Here is a 21260-nt window from a genome sequence, read left to right as displayed (position 1 = left end):
CTCCCACATAAACACAGATGTTCCCCAAGGATCTGGAACAATTTGTCCCCTAGACTTGCCTGGCATGCTCCTGGCTCCAACTACCATCTCCCTACAGATGACACTTACATCACTTTGTTTGTCTCTAATCTCTCTGGTGTCAGTCAGTCTCCAGGATATTACCATGCACGTTCTTTCACAAGCATTTTAAACTTCACTATGAACTTCCTTCTCCAACCCAGATCCTTGCCTTTTCTACTTAAAATTCTAATTTCTCGTAATGGTATCACCATTGCACAAGCCACCCGGCTGAAAACCTCAGCAATGACAGTAATTCCTCTCTCTTCCTGCCTACATCCAGTCAGCAATTTAGGCATACATATTATATTCAGACAGACACCGTGCACCCTTGACTGATCCCTTGTTGTATGCTCTCTTCTTTAGTATATCTTTTTCTGTCAGATTAATCTTCCCAAAACACAGGTGTGGGATGTAATATTATTTATTTTTGCATTCAAGGCTTTTTAATGGATTTTTAAGGTCACATTCCATGTCTGATTTATCTATTCTCAAAGCACTCAACCCCATGTCTTATACATAGCCGCACAATTTGTATGAAAAGCACAAGTGATGCATTTACATACAAAGCCTAATTGTGCCTCTTATCGATACATTTTCTTCCCTGTATAGAATTCTTATAGGAGGACAAAATTTTGACCAGAGGGTTTTTCAGAATAATCTCTATATCCCAATTAAAGGTACATGTAATTTGCTTTAGATATATGTGAATAAGTATTCTAAAACTACCTTGTGATCATTACATTTCCTATTAATTCAGATAAGAATCTATAAAATCTTGGTTTCTTTTGAATGGAGTCTTGAAAATCACAGTGGGTTGCAGAGGGTTGCAGTGGGGGAAGGGATTATCAAGAGAAGTTACAAAATTAAAAAAAGTGCAGAAATTCATGAATGTGTATGTGTGTATGTATAATATTGCATAAATATCTATGAACACACATGATCTAGTCTTATTGATCTGGGCTGCAAATGGATGAAAAAGTTGAAAAAGATGAAGAAAAAAGGTTATACATGCTTTTGAAATTAAGAATACTTGAAAAATTATTTGCGTTGTTGAATTAGTGAAATTAATAATTACTACATATTTGCTGAGGAATAATTTTTTGCTGGTATAAAACTATCTTAGAGAACCAGAAACAATATATTGGCTTTTCAGACTTGGACTAAAGGATGCTTCAAAAATCACTAATCTTGCTTAAAACAGACAACTGAATTTCAGTGCCTATTTAGTATTAAGTTGTGATACAATAACACTCTGTTCCTACCAAGTTTGTAATGGTTCCTTCTATTTCACAGCAGGTCTTTATAATTTTCTTGCTTCAAATAATTTACACTCTCCAGAAAAAAGAATAAGAAAGTACTATGATTTTGAGAAATTTAAGGTATGCAGTATACACTTAAATCTATTCTTTGATTCAATTAAATGAAGGAAGAATTAACAAAATTAGCCTTAATGCATTTCTCTTAACCAATTTTACATGTTACAATAATAGAACCCTATTAAGCATAATTTAATAATTACCTTTCTTTAGGTCAATCTTAATTTTCTTTGCATTTTTCTTGCTGCCAAACCCCATGAGCGGGGAGAGCGAGGGAGAGGACGGCTTTCTACCTAGTCTTGGTACTCGGGGGCTCTTGCTTTGCTGCAGGGAAGTTGATGCACCTTCTTCAGGACTGCTTGTTCCTGTGAGATTTACTGTCTTCATTCCTGATTTTCCATGGACAGGAGGTGGCACCTTTGTTCTCAAAACGCCATCATTGTTACCAAAAATGTTAAGAGGTCCAGTGACTGATTTTTCATACTGTTCCCGGTTTTGAGGTGGAAGCACATGAAGCAGCACACTTGGAGATTTCATTGCCTGACGGAAGACGTCCTGAGCCCTTGAAAGACAGTGAACATATAATGATACTGCTTCCTAGCATGCCATCCAAAGCGCCCATAAGCACAGGAGATACTATCACTATTACTACCAATATGACTTTGCTAACTAAATGCTAGTTACCATGTATGGCCTGCTCATTAGGTGCCACCACACTGGGCTACACGTGCATTATCAACATGCACGATTCTCTCATTTAACCTTTTTAACAACCATGTTAAGTAAGTATAATTAGCTCTCATTTTGCAAAATGAAGAAGTGGAGGCTCAGAGAGCTTAAGTAACTTGTCCAATGACCCACAGCTTCTAAGCATTTCTAAATCTCAAATTCTACCCAGAAGTATTTACTGAAGTAAATATAAAAGCAAGCTCTAATTTTAAATGGAACAAACATCTTTCATAGTCTCCATCAGATTATCATTTGGTTTCCTTTTAAGACTTTAATCTAAAGTACAGGTCTTTCCTAATGTGGGTTGTGTTGCAGGAGCCCAATTCTGACACAAACATTTCCTCACGGAGACGTTTGGTAGGTACGTAGGCTGTGTCAAATATCACAGTGGATTGGCAATCCAAAATGCACCCTCCCTGTTATTCTATTATAGAGTCCCTAATGTTTTTACTTTTTTGTCTTAGCGCTTTGTGCTTTTCCTCAAATTTCTTACTACTTTTTCTTTCCTTCTTCCTTATGTCTCCTTATACCTTATGACTAGGTAAAACAACTCTCTTTCCCAGCTTTCTTGCCAATGAGATGAAAGGTTAGAGAAAATCTGGCTCATCTGGGAGGCAGAAACTTTTTTGTTCTACTGTTTCTCTTTCCTACTTCTTAAAACTCAGAAGTGATGGAGGGAACTCCAGCAGCCATCTTGTGACCACGAGACAGCTTCAAGATAGCGTCCGCATAAGAAGGATGGCAAAGCAGAAAGATGGAGGATGCCTGACTCACTGATGATGGTGGACCCTCCATTCCAACTCTGGACTGCCATCTCCACACTTATTTGTCCTTAGAAAAGGTAAATTTTGTTTAAGCTACCTTTATTTCAGGTCTCTGTTATGAGCAGCCACACCAAATAATAATTAATCATAATTCCAACTGCTATCTGAGCTCCCTCTCACTTTACTCACGAAGAGCTTACAATGTTAGGGGAGGAGGGAGAAGACTTCACATAGATAGCCCAACTCCTCTGGTCGGCTCCTTGACTACGAGTCAATATCTACTTCACACTGAATTTTTATAAGCCTTGATTTCTACCTCTATAATATAGGGAGAATAATGTCTTCCTTGCATTCCTATTAAGTCCTGGTAACAAGCACAGTGATATATAAAAATAATATCATTATTGATAATACTTATAATTTTGCATATTATTCATTATTTTTAGAAATACACTCTTAAGGCTTCATTTTCTTCTACACTTAAGCAGCTACAGCACTGCCCCTCCACCCAACACAATATTGGCAACTAATGGTCACAGAGAAGATATATTATGAGTTGTTTTGGTTGAAACAAGAGAGGTTGGTGATCATTACTAAAGAGTATTCGTGATTATTCCCTTGTTCCACTGTAATGCCAATATACATATACAAAAGCATATGCAGACTGCTGCATACTTTAATTCTTAGGTACAAAGACCTATTCCTGTAACATTTTCACATGCAGAGAAATAATTTCTTGAGGGTGAGTATTTTAACTTTTTTTTTTTTTTGCGCTACGTGGGCCTCTCATTGCTGTGGCCTCTCCTGTCGCAGAGCACAGGCTCCGGATGCGCAGGCTCAGTGGCCATGGCTCACGGGCCCAGCTGCTCCGTGGCAGGTGGGATCTTCCCGGACCGGGGCACGAACCCGTGTCCCCTGCATCGGCAGGCGGACTCTCAACCACTGCACCACCAGGGAAGCCCTATTTTAACTTTTTTTTTTTCCCATTTGTTTCCATTATTCAGTGAGTCTTCACAGTCATCTCTCACAGATATTTAGTTTAAGGAAGACTACTGACACCAAGTAAGTTAATTAATAAGCTGAACTAATAGTCTGTGAAGAGTTCTTAAATACCAGTCTAACTGACCTGTATCCCAAGAAAAACAAACCCATCTATCGATGCCCCAGAAAGACAGCCAGGCAGAAGGTTTGCTCTGTTCTGCAGTTTGTCCTTCTCAGGGCTGTCAGGGACATTTGCAGCCCACCTCTGAGTACGCTAAAACACAGGACATATTTGAAAATAGATCTTCTGGGGTCAAAGGGAACTTATCAGAAGTTCTACCTACATTTTTGACCATAATGAGCTCAGTAATGATCATAAGCATTCTAGGAATCAATAAAGTAAATAAAACAATGAAAAACATGCTTACTGAGCAAAGGTTTTGTCTACGAGGTCCACGCTGTTGATTTTTACAATACATTCGTTTTCGTGAAACAGTCCTTCCCGCTTGGACCTGCTGTTTTCCTCAATTCCACGGATGAAGAGCCCTAAAATCCTAAAGGCAACATTTCGGTTGAAAGAGAATGACTGAATAACCTACAAGTTGTTTCTCCATTTGTAACTGTTCAGAAATAAACATTGGTTTCTATTTATGAAAGGAAGTATGCTTTATATTCAGGCAACTGTTATTTAAATCCTTAGTAAACAAACAAACAAAAAAACACACTCGCACACATGATTCACTAAGGAGAAGAAGCCCTTCAAGACACATATACGTAAACACCAGCCCAGAGCACAATGACCTACAATCCCATTTCTCATGCTTGTAGGTAACTTAGAAAAGGCTAGTGTTGCTCAGTAGCGTTCAGGACACAGAGGACTCGTGGTTTCGAGAGGGCTTCACAGAAGGGCTGACTGTAATAAGTAAGTTTGAGTTGGTGCCCAGGGGGCAGCTCGATGTTTGATAATGGGAGAGGATTAGGTATTCACAGTAGTTTTTTTGCAGTCTTCCCGCCTCTTCCAATAATATGCATATGAAGAAGTAAATGTTTAGCAGAGATCATATTACTGAGCTTAGAAGGAAGTTCGGTCCCATTTGTTAGTGCCACTGAATCAAGTGTGTGTTGAGTGTTCTCTATGCACTTCGGATGGAAGAATATGAGACAGGGCTGTAGGACCAGGACAATGGCTCAGCACAGGCTTGGAGTACAGGAGAAATGAAAAAACTGGAGCTATAAGCCTAGAGTCTTCATAGAAGGATTTGGGAAGAAAGTGAGTGGGATTTGGATAGGAGGAGAGAGAGAATACACACAGAGGCAGGAATGAACAGGTGTATGTAAACGGAGCAGGGTGGAAGCTCACACTGGACGTGGAGGCCAGTGCCACGTGAAGGGGCCTTGAACACCAGCTGATGGACATATGTGATGAGGCTGGAGTAATACTCATGCCACTCACTGCTTCTGAGCGAGACGGTGACCAGATGAAATCAGGGCTTTGGGAAGAGTTGTCTGAAACTTCAGCCAGGAAGAGTCTGGATTCAGAGAGGATCCCCTGAACCTCCTGGTGCTTTGGGGCTGTGGCTTAGAGTCAAGAGGGGATGGGGTTGGAGAAAAAGAAAAGGAGAAAGAAAGCTACAGCAACGAAAAGAATTTAACTGTGTGTGTATGCACTTGCACGCACCTACTACATATTGGTAGTATTTGAACTGCAAACTAAAAGAAATCAAACTTGTGTATACGTTAGCCATTTCTCATGCGAGGGACTTCCCTGTTCCTTGCGGCATGTCAGGGTCCCAGGTGTCTCAGGATAAAACAGACAGATACATCCTCCAAGAGGAGTCTGCTAGATGTGGAGAAACCACCACCTCCTCTTCCCTCATCCTCTTGTTTTCCTACTTTGTCACCCTCTTTCATATAGGGGCCTTAGGTGCTATTACGTAGTCCCTTTGCATTAAGTCTCAAGTCTAAATAAAACATGAGCACATTTTATGCACGCGTAATAGCGTCCGCCATTAAAAAGGGGAGTCTCTAATGAAAGTGGAGGAGAAAACCATCTTCCTGTTTGGAGCTGCCACAGAGTGGGACCTCGGCCTCCAGGGCCTCAGTTCATCTGATGAGCTCACGTCATCTCAAGACAGCTGGAGGAGAGGCACATGCAGGGCTATTTAGATCTCTAAATAAGTTAAATGAACACAGTACGCTGACGCAGGAGAGAGCAGAGCAAACAGTTTTGTCACCTACTGTGGGGAAAGCTCAGAGTCACAGGCCAAGTGTGCAGTGATGCTTCATTTCCTAGTTCTAGTAGGTGAGTAAATTAATCATCTTCTGGGTGGAAGAGAATAAGGGCCAAAGCTACTATTTGATAAAGGATCTGAGATTTAAATTAATATATTTAAAGTACTAATCCCACCTTAATCTCATAACATAATATTAAAAATTGAACTATTTGACATGTCACAAAAAAAAAAAAAAAGGAAAGAAATAGAATAAAATACTGTTTCTCTCCTAAACTGAACAACTCTCTAATAGTTCACAGTTTGGATTTTTGTTATGCTGGATTCACGATAACACGACCCATTAGGAGGCTCACATGTGGTTATAAACTAGTTTATGTAAGCGATATTTTTTTAACAAGCATTCAAGTCTTCCTTTAATTTAATTCAGTACATCATCAGTCATGTAATGTTACTCCCTAGGATTTAATTTCACATTTTGGGAGATGAATTAATTCTTTCAGGCCACTGGGTTGCAATTTAGCTGGCATATTACAGCTGGAGTATGCTATGTGAACCTCACTCAACTAAATAACCTAACTTTCCATGAAAAATTTATTGACAGAATAAGCCCAACTGTGAAACCCATGTGTCAGAGGTAATTTTGGTAAAATGTAAAACTAACCGATTTTATTAGTTTGTTCCCTGGCAACAAACCACTCCTGCCTTCTTTATTCTATGGAAGGGATGGATTCCTTCCAGTTTGATTTCATCCAGACCAGTATAAGAAGGCTCAGAAAAGAGTCCCTCTTTATTCTCTTTGCCCCAAATGGGTGAGCTGTGGATAGCTATCTCGTTTGGGACCAAGGCTCTCAGGATTTAAAAATTAATGCCGTCGATGAGTTATAGGCTGAGGTGAACCAGTTAATTTGCATTAAGAAGCAGTGATAAAGGAGGCCGAAACCCACAGCCCCGCAGAATAAGAGGGCTAACAATTGCTTCTTGCCCTTCTAATGATCATTTAGGCACAAACCTATGTCCTGCTGGCCTCCTCCTTTCTTCCCACTGTATCACACTGCCTAGGCCGCTCACCCGCTTAGAATTTTTACCTAAACATCTCCTCTGCTCACATGATATATCACTCTTCACCCATCCCTCCTTTCCTTCTGCCTCATATTCAGCTGTCTTTACTATGAAACAGGTATATTATGCTATCTTTATTTACTGACAATTAGATTTTATGCTTTAATTCTAAAATAAAACTATATATTTTTTTTTGAAAAAAATGAATGAAATTAAGTTGCTTTTTACTTTCAGGGACTCTTGTTTTGTTTTCTTTCTTCTTGCATTTTTGTTTTTATTGTGCGAGCCAATGGTCCTCCGTACAAGCAACATTCTCCACCCCAATGAAACCACTGAGGCCTTATTTAGTACAGCAGCCAGTGTGTTGTACTCGGGGTGTTCTAACTTTGATTAGGGATCTTAATTCTACAACAGGTGTGGCCCTATTTTTGTAAAAGAAAAAAATTAAAAAGAAATTGAAGGCAGAGTGAATTACAGTAGTCTTAGTAAATAATTAAATGTAAATTCTAATTTAAAATAATGACACAAACCAATAAATGGAAGGAAATGAAGAACTAAGTCTACCACTATGACCTTAACTCCCCCCATTCCCCGTGCTCACACAGGGCAACCATATGGCATAATGAAGTCAGACACTTGTCTGACACACTCTGTATGCAGTTGCTTCTAGACACATGGGTTGAGTTAAGTGTGCTGTTTCAGCCTGTACTCATTACTTCTTAACTTTTATTGGCTCATGTCTCCTCTTACATATTATTTTTTATGTTTTTTAATTAAATTTCCTTCCTATAATACCAGTGGATAGCAAAAAATACACACACACACACACACACACACACACACACACACACAGAAAACTATTTCACCAATTTACTGAACAGTTGACCATGAACTTATAAAAGTTCATTTCTAAACAAAGTTTTTCTATTTTAGCCAAAATAGTATTAATCCTAATAATTTACACATTTGTATGTTGTGTGTTTCACAAGGAGCATTTACATTTTTAATGTGGTTTAATCCCCACAACCTTGATGTGAAGTAGGTATTCACAAGAGGCAAATTTAGGGGACTCACTCAAGGTTATACAAAAGAGAACAGTGAGATTCAAGTCCAATTGTTCCAAATCCAAGTCCAATACTTCTTCCTATTTTATAAAGCTTATGCTAGAAATCAGAACTAGGAAGGATCAGGGGGTAAATCAATGCATTCTAGTGTGTTTTCCTCATCTGAAGTGAGAGAAGGTGATTTTTGGTCTATAGCGTCAACTTGTTTTCTGAACAACTGAAAATGATGTAGGGTGACTGTCATGTTTTATATTTCTTCATGTTTTGAAAATTGGGATGATCTTGTGGTCTGTTCCAGCTTCATTAAGCTAACGGGCCTAGTAATTTAGCCACACTGGTATTTCACAAAGCTCTACCAGTACACTTCTGACAAAAGCCATTAGAATTCCTCGTGACAACTGGGTAAATACTCTCCCTGTCTATCAAAAACAACCTCAGCTTGTCCTGTGCCATAACCCATAACATTTATAAACATGCTTATTAACACATACAGGAAATGAGACAATAAGAGCCACTAGCTTTTCAGTTCATTTCTTTTTAGGGGACATTCATTCCAGCAAGAGCTTGGCATCAGATGTTATTTGCTAAAGAAGGTGATGACTTAGCAATTACAGGTAGCAGATGTCTACCTACTGAAAATGATGCCAACCAAAATATCATGACTAAATCTGTTCTTCCTGCTGTATGGCAGACCAAATTGAATAAATATTCAGAACCAGTAAATAAATACTATATAAGCTTTGGGGAAAGTTTTGTTATAGAAAGAGCAAAGAGTGAGGTCAAGTCAAGATATCTGGATTTTGTATGACCTTGAGAAAAATCAACCGACTTTAAGTTTCTGACAGCCTTTGTCAGTGTCAATCTAGTGCAAAAGGTAGTCATCCTATTGAAAAGTATTATAATAACATAATATCTAATACTAGTTTTGTAAGGTTGTTATAATAGTACTAATATTAACTCTCAGGCACACACTTTAATTCCCATCAGTAAAACAAGTTTTACAGCCAGTTAAGTAGACACAAATTTCAAGAGATGGTGATGCAATCTAAATTACCATTTACCAGCGTGGATTTAGAAATATAATGTCTTTAAAATTTCAAAAGGATGCGATAAATTATTTTTAATTGGTTATATTTTATTTTAGAACAAAATAAATAGAATAATGGCATTTTGCTACTATATGTAAAATCAAAACATATTTAGCTTCTGACATAACTACTTATAATATTAGAATATTTATTATCCTAAGTTCTATAAACCTGAGGCATATCAAGAAATATCCATTTGGAATTATTATATTTCATTTAAGTGTATTTTTGAACATTAAAACATTCAGTTGCTATATTTCTCTAACAATATGTTAAAGCATTTCCACTATTTCTGTCTATGTGTCACTGATAAGAATACTTTAATAAAGTACTTCTTAATTAATTGTAAATGCAGAAGCCATGATTTCTTTTCCATCGTATCCTAGAAGTGATGTTATTTTGTTTCTAACACATAAGTGGCCAACAGAAGTATATCTTGAGGTGTCTATCTAAATAACAGAGACATACACTTAATCCTCCTCTAAAAAATGTTTGGGAAAATGAGCTCAGGTCAAGTTTTTCATTAGTATGAGCTTCTGATATAAGGAAAACATCTTACCTTCCACTCAGAGATGAAAAGAAAGGTACTACATGTATTCCCAAGGGGCCTCCTTCCCCAGAAATCTCCACTGTTCTTGTCATATTACTGGGACAGAAAAAAAAAATAAATAAATAAGAGCACAAATGAGTCCCTGCCAAAAAAACAAAAACAATCAGATGTGGCATATTAAAAAGAAAAACAAAACAAACTTAGGATTATAGCAACTACTGTAAATTCAACAGCAGAGATGAAATCAAAGGAGTACATGATTTGCTGGTATGTTCAGAAGACCCAGGAAATAAAATGTTTAAAAGACTATCTGATTTCTTATTTTTTTCCTAGAAGAGGAAAAAATGGAAATGACTACATACAAAAATAACTTCCTACTTAACTTAATCTGCATAAATCAACATATTTAAAAAGGATGTACACAAAAATGAAATTTCTCCCCATTGAGACACACTTGAAAATTACTGAATAGATGATACATTGAATTAAGCATATCTATGCTTAAAACATAAAGGAGGATTTTTCCTCCAGAACAGAGGAAAAATGAAATAAAACACATTTTTATTAGAAAAAGCACATAATTACATTTTAAACAACTGTGAAGCCAAAGTTGGTAATACATATGGGCATGTTCAAAGCATTATAAATCAAAACTAAAACTTGCCTTTCAATGAGGCATCAGTTGTATTCAATGGAACAATTCCAAATTGTCACCTCTCAGTTTTTTTTTTTAGACGTAGGAAAAGAAGTTGAAAAACCTGGAGAAAATGTATTACAGAAAGAAATGGAAAGCCTGACCTGTCTAACCTACTCCAGATTAAGGAAAGGATGAGCTAGAAACATTAATGGATAGTGTGTATGACTGAAATATACAAGGCACTGAGAGCTTTAGAGTAATGGAAAGTGGAACTAACAAGTTTTTATAAAGATGAAAAATAATATCAATGAACAATTATTGGCTCCTTTAATCCCAGAGAGAGAAAATAAAATTGTCAGAGGAAAAATGATAAAGTTGAAGCAAACATCCCCATTATGGAAACTGTAGGCAGGTCTCATATTGTTTCCTATTTACATGAAAATGACCTGAAACTAGATGTCAAATTAAGAGCTACAGCTGCTACAAATACATTTCTGCTCCAAACTGAAAATGGGAAAATTTTGGCTCCTTGCTGGAAAGTTGAGAACAGCATTAAGAAAGCAAAATGCCTAATGAATTCACTCTGCATGAAGTACTCCCTAAATTATCAGCAATCTAAAATAAATATATTAAATATATTCTCATCAGTGGATTAGGCTTATTTTTAATGTGTTTTCATTGCAAACCTATTATCATTAAGAACTGCAAAAAAGAGCATGTTAGTTTCCAACATTTATGGAAAGGGATGGAATTTCAAAACTGATAGTAAATTTCAAATGAGTTTTGCTCAGATACTGCTGATATATTTAAACTTTGTTCAGTCAAGCAGGTTATATCAGAAGCCTGGAATAAAAGTTAGAAATAAAATAAATCTTAGAGTGCTAAGATCAAAGGATAAAGTAGATTCTTCTCTATACTTTCTGTGTAAGCATAGGCACTATGAAATCCTAAATATAGGTATGCATTTTAAGTCCTGAATATAAAATATTTGGTGGGAAGAGAAAGTTGTGTAGCTTTCAATGGACCGCAAAGAAATAACTTTTACATAACAGATTTATAGTGCATTCGTAGGTATTTGAGGAAGACTAAACCCAAAGCATACACATTCTAGGGTTATGATATTATTGTAAAGACTTCTAAAAACAGAGATGAAAATTTTGTTTAACCACTGAAACTTTATTATCTCTACCTTTATAACATAATTTTATAGTTTTACACTTAGAGCATAACACAAATCTTTCCTAATAAATGTATTAAATCTCCACATGCTGAGAGCGTTCATATGTATTATACAGATGCTTTTGGACTATAAAGTGTTTAGTCTAGACAACAAGATTTCAGCTTAAAAAATTTTAGAATGGCTTTATGGATTCTTTTTTCTAGTTTGCAAGTATTTCTTTATCCCACTCAAAATCTCTCCTATAAAACATAATAAATTCTATGTATCATACTGACACCTACTCTTTAGTAATCATCAAACTTGTATTTTTACATTTACTTAAAAGTAAATCACAAAATTTCTTAAAGTAATCAATCTTATTTCAAAACACTAAAACTTTGTTGGAGGATGCAGTATTAAGGTTTATTTCAACTTTATAAGATTCCCTTTTTCAGTATTTCAGAATACACTTTTATGCTATCTTTATATGATAGTCACTATTTTTTGGCCAGAATGATATTTGACAAATGTTAAATTACTATCACAAAAATATCTATCCCAGAAAAAGCAGCATAAAAGACTTTCAATTTTGTTGACTGTTAAATGCAGATACTTAGAGAATTAGATCTATTAGATCTATAGACAAGCATTACAAGTTTTACACTGACTATGTTTTACCATGCTCTTTATAAATTGTTATCCATTATTTGTTTCAAGATGGAAAGAAAAGCATTTGAAAAAGGAAACTCACAGACCAGTCCATCTTTTTAAATTTATTTTAAAAGGGGAAAACACTACTCAGTGTTTTACATACTTGATGGAGTTCTGTGGAAATCCCTGTATATATACCCACATGGAAGATAAACACAGCAAGGAGGGCTAGACACAATTACTTGAAAACACATCTCATAAAATGAGATTTCACTAAGGTGTGAAAATATGCTATTAATGTTATTTGTTTAGGCAAACAGCACGGTAGAGTTCAAGGACCGGTGAGCAGGGTATGCACATTTATGTTTTGGAGGCAGACTGAGAATGGAAAATGTAGAGAATGAGGTGAGAAGGCTATTCTAGAAGTGGAAAGAAAAAGGGATTGGCAGCTACTTGTGAAAAACAGATAAAAAATGAATTGCGGGGCAAAGGAAAAGTATTTCACTTACAAAAAGAAAAGTCGGAAGATTTCACTAAGCTCAAAATAACTAATTCAACTTTCTAAGACGTACTAAAACAAAAGCAGATAGTCACCAAGCATTAGGTCCAATAGTATTAAGCAAGCTACATGTTCAAAGCTCCGACTGACAAAATTGATTCAAATAATCACTAGAACCAGCTGCTACCTACCTAAGACTTTAATACAAAACTATGGGTGAAAGTACAGAATCAGTGGTTTAAAATGAGCCTGCTGTGAACGGCTATCGCAAGAACTAGATGGAAAGTGCTTCATTTGGTTCCTTCCAGCAGAAAGACATGAAGCTTGAGGGAGAGAAGGGGCTGCAGACGGATGGTTGTAGGTCTGATTTCTCCACACAAGGCAAATGCACAGCATCTTTAAGATCAGTCAACCCAGTGATTGGCCACTAGTTTAGGGTACAGAAGAGACAGGTCTGAGGGCAGGGAAGAGGAGATACTTTGTTTCAGGAGGAAATAATGATTAACTTATGAAATTAGAGACAAGTGTATCCTAGTGGTGGCTCTGAGTCAGGTGCCTAAGTAAATCATTTAAACTAAGACCACAAGTAAGTTTCCTCATTTGGACAATGAGGGAATTAAGATAAATTCCTAATAGAATTTCTGGTTTTAAAGAAAAAAATAGAGAGTATTATATAAATACATCAAACACACAGTCTCTGGCATACACAAAGGACTCAATATCAGCTATTAGTAGTATTATTAGAACTTTCTGAAGGAACAAAGAAGCTTATGGGTTAAAAGGCAATAACCTATTTCAAACTTTCCAAATTTTCCTCAACTTGATTTCCTCAGTAAGAGTTTTTTTTTTTTTTCTTAATCCGTAAATACTGTAGGATTTTCTTCATAAATAGACTGCTGACAGAGAACACAGTGGGTAATAATGAGTGGAGAGAAGTTACTGGCGGGTGTTCTTTGGGGACTGATGTCCAAGACTGTCATATACAGCAATGTGAGAGATGGACCACAGAGAGAGACCTCCAAGAAGAGCTTGCCGATGACACCAAAGGCTACTTGACAGTGAAATGTCTTGGGTTTTTTCCCCCAGTTTTATTGAGATATAATTAACAGCACTGTATACGTTTAAGGTACACAGCATAATGATTTGACTTACATAAATAATGAAATGATTATCTCAGTAAGTTTACTGAACATCCATCATCTCATATAAATACAAAATTAAAGAAATAGAAAAAAATTTTTTTCTTGTGATGAGAACGCTTAGCATTTACTCTTTTAACAACTTATGAAATGTCTTGTTGATATGATTGTACTGAGTAAAAATCTAACAAAGAATTTGTTGTCAAAGGTGGTGGGATTCACTTAATGCAATTAATCGAGTAGTTCCAATGAAGAAGCTCTGCAAGGAAAAAACAAAGTCTAATGCTTGAGGAGTTCATAATCAGCAGGCAGATTAGGACAGGTGACAAAAAATAATACAAAGTAATAGTAGTAGTACTTGCAGGATATTCTCAATGAATGTACGCTGTCTGGGGGGAGGCAGCATGTTAACCATCTTCTGGGTTGGTTAACATGCTGCTTCTATATAACATGTACTCACATCAAATGTACAAAGTAAACATATCACTTCCATTACAGATAAGTAAACTGCTGCTTAGAGAGGTTAAATCATCTGTCCAACATCACACCATTTATAGAAGGTAAATTCAGGACACAAATTGGAATTTACTGCTTCTCAGAGCAGTAGTTTTCAACCATTTTGACATGTAAGTTTCAAAGCAGAGGTGCTTTCTGATGAGGTTCAGAGAAAAGGGAACAGGATCAGGAAGGAAAGCTGAAATCAGGAAAATCTTCTCAAAGGAAGTAGAATTTTAGATGGAACTGAGAAGGGTAAATGAATCTTCAACCAGAAAAGCTGGTGAGGGTGTGGAGAGACCATGCACAGGAGAGAAAACAGTTTGCACTGAGACACTGAATCAGGATGGTTTGTGGACACATGGATTGGCTGTGATACTAAAGAGAGAAGGAGGAGAGGGGAGGAGGGCGGAGGAAGGGAGGAGAACAGAGGGTAAGATAATGAGGAGATAAGGCTGACCCATCAGCTTGAGATCAAACCTCAGTATGATATGTCAAATTCCACAATGAAAAAAAGCACGCTTAATTTTTTAGAAGATGGAATCACTATAGGTTTTGGAAATGAGAGCACTAAGATCAATGCAGTGGTTTAGAAATATTTTACCTGGCAGAGATGTGGGATCAACTGGAAAAGGGAAAGACAAGGGAGAAACTGTTACTTGAGGTAGGAATTAGTAAATTACTGCAACAATGTAGCTGAGAGGTATTACGGATTGAGCAATGATTATAGGAATAAAGCATGAAAACATGGAGAAAGATTCAAGGTATTATGAAATGGACTCTGTCAATAATTTGCAAAATGAGAGGCCAAGGAGAAGATAGGATAAAATGTGATGACAGTTCTCATCCTGGGAAAAGAGGCATATCTGGAATAACGTGAGGTCAGGAATGAGCCAGAAATTAGGAATGAAGGGAAGGTCTTTTGAATACACTGCTTGCTAATTAAAGAGAAGCTTAAAGTGCAATACTTTTTTTTAACATCTTTACTGGAGTATAATAGCTTTACAATGTTGTGTTAGGTTCTGTGGTATACTAAAGTGAATCAGCTATATGTATATATATATATATATATATATATATATATATATATCCCCATATCCCCTCCCTCTTGAGTCTTCCTCCCACCCTCCCTGTCCCACCCCTCTAGGTGGTCACAAAGCACCGAGCTGATCTTCCTCTTCTGTGTGGCTGCTTCCCACTAGCTATCTATTTTACATTTGGTAGTGTATATATGTCCATGACTCTCTCACTTCGTCCCAGCTTACCCTTCTCCCTCCCTGTGTCCTCAACTCCATTCTCTACGTCTGGGTCCTGCCCCTAGGTTCATGAGAATCTTTTTTTTTTTTTTTTTTTTAGATTCCATATATGTGTTAGCACACAGTATTTATTTTCTCTTTCTGACTTACTTCACTCTGTACGACAGACTCTAGGTCCATCCAACTCATTACAAATAAGTCAGTTTTGTTTATTTTTATGGCTGAGTAATATTCCATTGTATATATGTGCCACATCTTCTTTATCCATTCATCTGTTGATGGACACTTAGGTGGCTTCCATGTCCTGGCTATTGTAAATAGAGCTGCAATGAACATTGTGGTACATGACCCTTCTTGAATTAAGGTTTTCTTAGGGTATATGTCCAGTAGTGGGATTTCTGGGTCATATGGTAGTTCTATTTTTAGTTTTCTAAGGAACCTCCATACCGTTCCCCATAGTGGCTGTATCAATTGACATTCCCACCAACAGTGCAAGAGAGTTCCCTTTTCTCCACACCCTCTCCAGCATTTATTGTTTGTAGATGTTTTGATGATGGTCATTCTGACCGGTGTGAGATGATACTTCATTGTAGTTTTGATTTGAATTCCTCTAATGATTGGCAATGTTGAGCATCCTTTCATGTGTTTCTTGGCAATTTGTATATCTTCTTTGGAGAAATGTCTATTTAGGTCTTCTGCCCATTTTAGAATTCGGTTGTTCGTTTTTTTGATATTGAGCTGCATGAGCTGCTTGTATATTTTGGAGATTAATCCTTTGTCAGTTGTTTCATTTGCAAATATTTTCTCCCATTCTGAGGGTTGGCTTTTCGTCTTGTTCATGCTTTCCTTTGCTGTGCAAAAGCTTTTAAATTTCATTAGGTCCCATTTGTTTATTTTTGTTTTTATTTCCATTACCCTAGGAGGTAGGTCAAAAAGGATCTTGCTGTGATTTAGGCCATAGAGTGTTCTCTCTATGTTTTCCTCTAAGAGTTTTATAGTGTCTGGCCTTACATGTAGGTCTTTAATCCGTTTTGAGTTTACTTTTGTGTATGGTGTTAGGCAGTGTTCTAATTTCATTCTTTTACATGTAGCTGTCCAGTTTTCCCAGCACCACGTATTGAAGTGGCTGTCTTTTCTCCATCGTATATTTTTGCCTCCCATATCAAAGATAAGGTGATCATATGTGCGTGGATTTATCTCTGGGCTTTCTAACCTATTCCATTTATCTTTATTTCTGTTTTTGTGCCAGTACCATACTGTCTTGATTACTGTAGCTATGTAATTGCCTCAAGATTGCTTTGGCTATTTGGGGTCTTCTGTGTTTCCATAAAAATTGTGAAAATTTTTGTTCTAGTTCTGTGGAGAATGCCATAGGTAGTCTGATATGGATGCACTGAATCTGTAGATTGCTCTGGGTACTATAGTCATTTTCCCAATGCTGACTCTTCCAATCCAAGAACATGGTATATCTCTCCATCTGTTTGTATCATCTTTAATTTCTTTCATCCGTGTCTTACAGTCTTCTGCATACAGGTCTTTTGTCTCCTTAGGTAGGTCATTCCTAGGTATTTATTCTTTTTGTTGCAATGGTAAATGGGAGTGTTTCCTTAATTTCTCTTTCAGATTTTTCATCGTTAGCGTATAGGAATGAAAGAGTTTTCTGTGCATTAATTTTGTATCCTGCTACTTTACCAAATCCACTGACTAGCTCTAGTAGTTTTCTGGTAGCATCTTTAGGATTCTCTACGTATAGTACCATGTCATCTGCAAACAGTGACAGCTTTATTTCTTCTTTTCCAATTTGGATTCCTTTTATTTCTTTTTCTTCTATGATAGCTGTGGCTAAAACTTCCAAAACTATGTTCAATGATAGTGGTGAGAGTGGGCAACCTTGTCTTGTTCCTGATCTTAGAAGAAATGGTTTCAGTTTTTCACCATTGAGAACGACGTTGGCTGTGGGTTTGTCATATACGGCCTTTATTAAGTTGAGCTAGGTCCCCTCTATGCCCACTATCTGGAGTTTTTATCATAAATGTGTGTTGAACTTTGTGGAAATCTTTTTCTGCATCTATTGAGATGATCATATGGTTTTTCTCCTTCAATTTCCTAATATGGTATATCACATTGATTGATTTGCATATATTGAAGAATCCTTGCATTCCTGGGATAAACCCCGCTTGATCATGGTGTATGATCCTTTTAAAGGGCTTTTGGATTCTGTTTGCTAGTATTCTGTTGAGGATTTTTGCATCTATGTTCATCAGTGATATTGGCCTGTAGTTTTCTTCTTTTGTGACATCTTTGTCTGGTTTTGGAATCTGGGAGATTCCAGAAAACTTGCAGAATGAGTTTGGGAGTGTTCTTCCCTCTGCTACATCTTGGAAGAGTTTGAGAAGGATAGGTGTTAGATCTTCTCTAAATGTTTGATAGAGTTTGCCTGTGAAGCCATATGGTCCTGAGCTTTTGTTTGTTGGAAGATTTTTAACCACAGTTTCAATTTCAGTGCTTGTGATTTGTCTGTTCATATTTTCTATTTCTTCCTGGTCCAGTCTTGGAAGGTTGTGCTTTCCTAAGAATTTGTCCATTTCTTCCAGGTTGTCCATTTTATTGGCATAGAGTTGCTTGTAGTAATCTCTCATGATCTTTTGTATTTCTGCAGTGTCAGTTGTTACTTCTCCTTTTTCATTTCTAAATCTGTTGATTTGGGTCTTCTCCCTTTTTTCTTGATGAGTCTGGCTAATGGTTTATCGATTTTATTTTCTCAAAGAACCAGCTTTTAGTTTTATTGATCTTTGCTATTGTTTCCTTCATCATTTATTTCTGATCTGATCTTTATGATTTCTTTTCTTCTGCTAACTTTGGGGTTTTTTTGTTCTTCTTTCTCTAATTGCTTTAGGTGTAAGGTTAGGTTGTTTATTTGAGATGTTTCTTGTTTCTTGAGATAGGATTGTATTGCTATAAACTTCCCTCTTGAAATGTTTTTGCTGTATCCCATAGATTTTGGGTCGTCGTGTTTTCACTGTCATTTGTTCCTAGGTATTTGTGGATTTCCTCTTTGATTTCTTCAGTGATCTCTTGGTTATTTAGTAGTGAATTGTTTAGCCTCCATGTGTTTGTGTTTTTTACAGTTTTTTCCCTGTAATTGATATCTAGTCTCACAGCACTGTGGTCAGAAAAGATACTTGATACCATTTCAATTTTCTAAAATTTACCAAGGCTTGATTTGTGACCCAAGATATGATCTATCCTGGAGAATACTTTATGAACACCTGAGAAGAAAGTGTATTCTTTTGGCTTTGGATGGAATGTCCTATAAATATCAGTTAAGTCCATCTTGTCTAATGTGTCATTTAAAGCTTGTGTTTCCCTATTAATTTTCATTTGGGATGATCTGTCCATTGGTGAAAGTGGGGTGTTAAAGTGCCCTATTATTATTGTGTTACTGTCGATTTCCCCTTGTATGGCTGTTAGCATTTGCCTTATGTATTGAGGTGCTCCTATGCTGGGTACATAAATATTTACAATGGTTATATATTCTTCTTGGATTGATCCCTTGATCATTATGCAGGGTCCTTCTTTGTCTCTTGTAATAGTCTTTAAAGTCTATCTTGTCTGATATGAGAATTGCTACTCCAGCTTTCTTTTGATTTCCATTTGCATGGAATATCCTTTTCCATCCCCTCACTTTCAGTCTGTATGTGTTCCTTGGTCTGAAGTGGGTCTCTTGTAGACAGCATATATACGGGTCTTGTTTTTGAATCCATTCAGCCAGTCTATGGTGTTTGTTTTGGTTGGAGCTTTTAATCCATTTACATTTAAGGTAATTGTAGACATGTATATTCCTATTACCATTTTCTTAATTGTTTTGGGTTTGTTATTGTAGGTCTTTTCCTTCTCTTGTGTTTCCTGCCTAAAGAAGTTCCTTTAGCATTTTCTGTAAATCTGGTTTGGCGGTGCAGAATTCTCTTAACTTTTGCTTGTCTGTAAAGGTTTTAATTTCTCTGTCAAATCTGAATGAGATCCTTGCTGGGTAGAGTAGTCCTGATTGTAGGTTTTTCCCTTTCATCATTCTAAATATGTCCTGCCACACCCTTCTGGCTTGCAGAGTTTCTGCTGAAAGATCAGCTGCTAACTTTATGGGGATTCCCTTGTGTGTTATTTGTTGTTTTTCCCATGCTGCTTTTAATATTTTTTCTTTGTATTTAATTTTTGATAGCTTGATTAATACGTGTCTTGGCGTGTTGCTCCTTGGATTTATCCTGTATGGAACTCTCTGAGCTTCCTGGACTTTAGTTTTCAACTATAATGTCTTCAAATATTTTCTTAGACCCTTTCTTCTTCTGGGACCCCTATAATTCGAATGTTGGTGTGTTCAATGTTGTCCCAGAGGTGTCTGAGACTGTCCTCAATTCTTTTCATTCTTTTTTCTTTATTTCACTCTGCAGTAGTTATTTTCACTATTTTATCTTGCAGGTCACTTATCCTTCTTCTGCCTCAGTTTTTCTGCTATTGATTCCTTCTAGAGAATTTTTAATTTCATTTATTGTGTTGTTCATCATTGTTTGTTTGCTCTTTAGTTCTTCTAGCTCCTTGTTAAACATTTCTTGTATTTTCTCCATTCTATTTCCAAGATTTTGGATCATCTCTACTATCATTACTGTGAATTCTTTTTCAGGTAGACTGCCTATTTCCTCTTCAATTGTTTGGTCTGGGGTGTTTTTACCTTGCTCCTTCATCTGCTGCATATTACTCTGTCTTCCATTTTGTTTCACTTACTGTGTTTGGGGTCTCCTTTTCACAGGCTGCAGGTTTATAGTTCCTGTTATTTTTGGTGTCTGCACCCACTGGGTGAGGTTGGTTCAGTTGCTTGTGTAGGCTTCCTGTTGGAGGGGACTGGTACCTGTGTTCTGGTGGGTGGGGCTGGATTTTTTTGTGTTTTGGTGGGCAGAGCTGCATCCGGTGGTGTGTTTTGAGGTGTCTGTGACCTTATTAGGATTTTAGGCAGCCTCTCTCTGCTAGTGGGTGGGGTTGTGTTCCTGTCTTGCTAGTTGTTTGGCATGGGGCGTCGAGCACTGGAGCTTGCTGGCTGTTGGGTGGAGCTGGGTATTGGCATTGAGATGGAGATCTCTGGGAGAGCTCTCGCCGATTGGTATTACATGGGGTCAGGAGGTCTCCGGTGGTCCAGTGTCCTGAACTCAGCTCTCCCACCTCAGAGGCTCAGGCCTAACATCAGGCCAGAGCACCAAGACCCTGTCAGCCGCACAGCAGTCCTCACAAGGAGCAGTGGGTCACCCTTGTGGATGAACGGGAGTGCACACCAAACGGTAATCTTATTTTTAAACAGGAAACATCCAATAGAACCCTCTTGCTTCACTGTCTTCTTAAGATCAAAGTACATTGAGCAGTACTTCGTAAGAGATACATGTAAGACTATTGTAAGACAGTCTTACAATATACTGTAAGACTATTATAAGATATATTGAAAGACTATTTGGAGAACTGTCTCTAAATATTATTTTTCTTTAAATATAAATGCTTGTGTTAATAATGGGTGAGCAGTTAATACTTATGCCTATGAT

General features: G+C 37.0%; 1 protein-coding gene across 4 annotated transcripts in view; it reads right to left on the bottom strand.

Moving 5' to 3' along the window:
- PARD3B (par-3 family cell polarity regulator beta) overlaps window positions 1-21260 on the bottom strand; it is a 1043826-nt gene that overhangs the window by 491167 nt on the left and 531399 nt on the right. For all 4 annotated transcript variants that reach the window (XM_065880246.1, XM_065880249.1, XM_065880248.1 and 1 more), the window contains exons 6-8: window positions 9855-9941; window positions 4279-4404; window positions 1580-1938 (exon numbers count right to left, since the gene is read on the bottom strand). In XM_065880246.1, coding sequence (XP_065736318.1) covers window positions 1580-1938; window positions 4279-4404; window positions 9855-9941 — 572 coding nt within the window. The remainder of the gene's footprint in view (window positions 1-1579; window positions 1939-4278; window positions 4405-9854; window positions 9942-21260) is intronic.

The sequence above is a fragment of the Phocoena phocoena genome, chromosome 7 (genome assembly GCF_963924675.1).
Source record: "Phocoena phocoena chromosome 7, mPhoPho1.1, whole genome shotgun sequence".
In the NCBI taxonomy this organism is placed as follows: domain Eukaryota; kingdom Metazoa; phylum Chordata; class Mammalia; order Artiodactyla; family Phocoenidae; genus Phocoena; species Phocoena phocoena.
This window is presented reverse-complemented; position numbering and strand designations above follow the sequence as displayed.